We start from the raw sequence: 4,678 nt of genomic DNA, 5'->3' as shown, positions 1-4,678 counted from the left end.
TGTGTGTGTGTGTGTGTGTGTGTGTGTGTGTGTGTGTGTGTGTGTGTGTGTGTGTGTGTGTGTGTGTGTGTGCCCCCTTTGCAAGTGCAAGCAAGAGATCACACTTTGTACACACATGAACCTTGTTTTGTAAAATGAATAAAGATGATATAATTAATGTTATTTCTTAGAGCAGCTGACAGTGAGTTAACAAGGAATAATTTACTGTCAGGAGTTCTACAACAGAACACATGGCTCTTGATCGAAGAAGAAAATAGTCAATTGTTGTATCGTCAATTAATACAAGTTTGACATGAATAATATTGATAATTGGTTGTTGGTCAAACAAGACATTTACTTTCTGAAAGCCAGACTTAAACGTGCTGTGTGCATTCACACATGTGCTTCAGAGTAAAAGTCTTTCCTCTGCCTGGAATCTGGCCACAACAAGCCACCAATAAAAAGCCATTACTGGAAGGCTTTTATTATGAAGCAGCTGCTGGCACAACACACTCACAAGTGTTTAATATAACCAGGAACACTAAGTTATAAAAAATGTAATTTTTTTGACTACATCTGTATTTGCACATTAATAGTGCCTTTTGGTCTTTGTATCACAGCAGAATAGGATTGGATAAGTAGAATATTGTTATTACTGCAATTTGAAAATAAGTTTGGAATAATGTTTTACTACTGAAGAACAAGATTTATTTCTTATCTTTTGAAGCTTGCACAACCCATGAGACATGCATCCTTAGAGCTGTATATTACACTTCATATCACCATTGCAATATCCAACACAAATTATCACGCATCACACATTTTCTCCATATCTCGCGGTTTTCTTTGGATTTATGAGGGTTGAGTTTTGCAAATAAACGTGTGTGTGTCTGTGTGTGTGCGCGCTTATTCAGGGAGGGCTGACTTGTGGGTTAAAGAGCTTTTTGGTATTAGTGAGCTTAGGTATTGTACTGCAAATACCTTCTTGCTGTTGCTGTCTTTATTGTTCCCTTTCACACACACACTCATTCCTGCTTTATCTAGCGTTGAACGTGTGTGGAGTACAAACTAACTGTGTGTGTGTGTGTGTGTGTGTGTGTGTGTGTAGCTGATATTTGAATTGTGCTGAGGCAGCAGCTATCAAATGGACTTACATTGCACACACACACACACACACACACACACACACACACACACACACACACACACACACACACACACACACACACACACACACACACACACACACACACACACACATTAAATGTATACATGTCCACTTGTTTACACAACTGCTGGGCAAGAATGAACCAGACAGCAACACATTTCCAAATAGATATGAACAGCTCTGAAAAACACTAAGAAATACATACAGTAGCACTGTGTACTCTGTCCTGCCTCAGGCATCTAAGATGAGACTGTCCACCATGTTCGGTATTATTTCTGTTTGTATAAGCCACTCGAAAGCCTGTTTCCTGGCTTAGTCATATCTGCTTTTCTCAAGGGATGCCATTTCAAGGCTCTTTAATGTATTTTATGCATGCACCCCAGGAGATGCACACCACCTGGGAGAAGCTATGAGTCATCTGCCTACAATTAGTTCAAATTGTTGGGACTCATTAATATGGGTTTTATTGTTTTATAAATAGGGACTTTGATAATGAAGACAATAAATAATACAACAAGTCTTGTATTTTATATATTTATTTTTTTTTGCATAATCAACAGCTCACTTTTGGCAATTTACCTTATTTTACTGGAAGCATTTTCTGAGCTTTTGCATTGCAAGAGGATCTGTTTCACTGTTAAGTACTGTGAAGTGTCTACTTACAGCAGGGGAATGAAAAGGGCTGATGATTGGTTTGTTGATCCATCAGACAGCGGAATTCTTTTACAAAGCTTCCATGAATGAGGTGTCTCCCTATTCCCTTTTGAGCCGTTTCTAAATTACTTTTTTTTTTTTCTTCCTGGTTTTTGTGTCGATCTTTTAAGAATGGCTTCTCCTGTAAAAATGATCTTCCATCTAAGTAAAAAGGTATCTCTCTTTCTTTCTTTTTTTCGTTGTCACTTTTTCCAGATGAAAAAGAGAAGACCAAGATCAACTCGGAGGAGCTGCAAATCAAAAAAGTGAAGAAGAAAAAGAAGAAGAAACATAAAGAGTGGGAGAAGCACAAACGAGTAAAGATGTACCACCGCTCCTGCCAAACCATTTGTGCTGGCCTGCTTCTTCTCCCTCCATCCTCTCCACCTTCTACCTCATCCTCTGATCCCACTCACAACTCCTCCCCTTCTCCATTTAAGTCTCCTCTACCCATTTATCTTCCACCCAACAACAAAACTGCACAACTCTTACCTTCCTCTCCTTTTCCCATCCCCAAATCTGTCTTAAACTGCTCTCTCCTCAACTCTCTTAACTCTCCATTGTCCCCCACGAAGACACCCCAACCTTCCCAAACCAAACACCAGCCACAGGTCACCTATCCTGGCATGGCAGGCCTAGAGTTTGCCCCATACATACACATAGAGAACCAGCCTAATGGAGGGGCCCTGGTGGCCCATGCCTACACTTCCCAGCTCTCCTCTCTCTCCATGGGCCAGAGGCAGAGATTTGCCCAGGAGTTTATCACATTGGCTTTCAGCGAGGACTCATCCCAGGTAGGGCTTAGTTGGATATTGATCAGATGAATTGAACACTTAAACCTTTTAGAATTTGTTTCACTTGTAGTTGTTTTAATACTTCAAAAATTGTTTTCTTTTTTTTCATATTTCATTGCTGTCCTTGTTTTTCAGGCAGCTAATTACGTCATGGGAATTGTCCACGGAGAAGCCAGCTACCTGCCTGACTTCTTGGACTACTTCTCAAGCAAGTTCCCATCAGCTCCTGTCAAAATGGAAATATTGGGAAAGAAGGACATAGAAACCACCACTATGGTTAATTTCTACTCTCAGGTCAGTCAGACACAATCACACATACCTGAAGAATAATACAGAATATGTATGCGGGGTGGGACGTTTGTGGGAAAGATACTGACAGGTCACTCGTCTGGAAAAACTACACAGTTCTTCTCTTTAGTTGTTCAGTTCTGGAGCTGTAGACACAAAGAGCACAAAGCAGATGGTGAGCTTTCAGAAATGCTAAAAGGTCTAAAGTCTAAAATATCAAGGGCCCAGTGCTTTCAATCCACTTAGATTCTGTTCTCTGTATATAATCTATTTGGCTGAATGTCAAGCTGAGTATCACAACTGTCCACAAACTCAGGACTGTCATACCACGGTCCATACCATGAGATTTACATGTATTTGATGCGTGCGTCTGTTACGTTGTAACAGATCTACATGCGGCTGTTGGTTGTCTGTTATTATACAACGTGTGAACACAAAGAGTGTCAAGTTTATCATTGACTCAACCTCTGGGTCAGTATTTTGTTCACAAGATAAGCTAAGATAAGATACTACTTTATTCATCCCACTGCGGGGAAATTCCCTTGTTACAGCAGCATTTTCTACAATAAAAGCCAAACGTACAAACAAACAAGTAAACACACAAACAGACAAACAACAGACAATGAGCAGAGGGTAGACTGAAATGTGAGCAAAGTGCAAGAAAAATATTAGATGAGTACAGTGAAAATATGTTACCCAGTTGTATCTTTTTATTTATTTATGTAAAATACCATTTTGTACGGTTGTGTATCTTCACTGGTCTCACGATTCGATTTGATTACGATTATCCTGTCAACGATTTAAATTGATATCACGATGCGTCACCTCCTCAATAGTATTCTATATTGCTACACATGGTTGTCATCAACAAATTCAAGCAGTCAGATATATGAAGTACTCTTAGACTTACTACTATACTTATAAAAAATACACTTCCCGAATGTAGTGCAGTCTTAACGCAGCAAAAAAAGTCAAAAAACAACCGGAACGATGTCACTGCATCGATGCAATGATTAATTTCGACACCCCTACCATTTTGTGTATGTGTGCATCTATACAGTATACAGAGCAGAGAGTATGAATGTGGATGTCAAGTTAGCCAGCTTGCTGTCTATCTGCACATATACAAGTCGGGGGAGAGAATGAAGGGATGCTAGGGGAAGGAAAGAGATTGATTAAAGGAAAAGAGCGAATGACTGCTGTGTGCAGATGAACAAGTTGTATTGTTGAGACTTTAACCATCTGGTTTGAGCATCCGCCTCAATCTGGCTAGCATTGAACAGCTTTTGGCATTTATACAGATGCCTTATTTCTCAGAGTAAATGACACCATTAACAATGACGGCAGAGTTGTGTGCGGTACGCAGGTGGGAACTGCTCTTATTTCAGTGCTACTTCATCTGACATAGCAAAGTTTGAGTGAGAGCAGAAAAAGGAATTAGAAAGTAAGAGGACAACAAATTTTTAGAGTGAAAAGATGAGAGGAGTTCAACAAAGATACAAGAGGTAAAAGGTGGTTAGAAAGCAAGGTGCTACATGAGAGAGAGAGATGGATATCAGAATCGGACACTCACAGAAAAGGTGGCAAGAAGATGGGAAAGAAGTGAAGTTGCACTGTAAGAGATGACATAGAAGTCAAGTATGGGAGCCTGTCTTCCTCTACTCCACAACCTTGTTAGGACAACTGGAAAAACAAGGTGTGTGTGTGTGTGTGTGTGTGTGTGTGTGTGTGTGTGTGTGTGTGTGTGTGTGTGTGT

The 4,678-nt window shown here is 40.0% G+C and overlaps 1 protein-coding gene across 1 annotated transcript in view; it reads left to right on the top strand.

Annotated features, from left to right (window-relative positions):
• The window catches only part of LOC117938908 (lysine-specific demethylase RSBN1L-like), a 34,187-nt gene that overhangs the window by 12,185 nt on the left and 17,324 nt on the right, over nt 1-4,678 (top strand). The window contains exons 3-4 of the mRNA XM_034863879.1: nt 2,057-2,634; nt 2,770-2,928. Of these exons, the coding sequence (XP_034719770.1) occupies nt 2,057-2,634; nt 2,770-2,928 (737 nt within the window). The remainder of the gene's footprint in view (nt 1-2,056; nt 2,635-2,769; nt 2,929-4,678) is intronic.

Source organism: Etheostoma cragini, chromosome 23 (genome assembly GCF_013103735.1).
Source record: "Etheostoma cragini isolate CJK2018 chromosome 23, CSU_Ecrag_1.0, whole genome shotgun sequence".
Lineage (NCBI taxonomy): Eukaryota > Metazoa > Chordata > Actinopteri > Perciformes > Percidae > Etheostoma > Etheostoma cragini.
The sequence above is the reverse complement of the archived record's forward strand: the minus strand, read 5'-3'. Positions and strand labels throughout refer to the sequence as shown.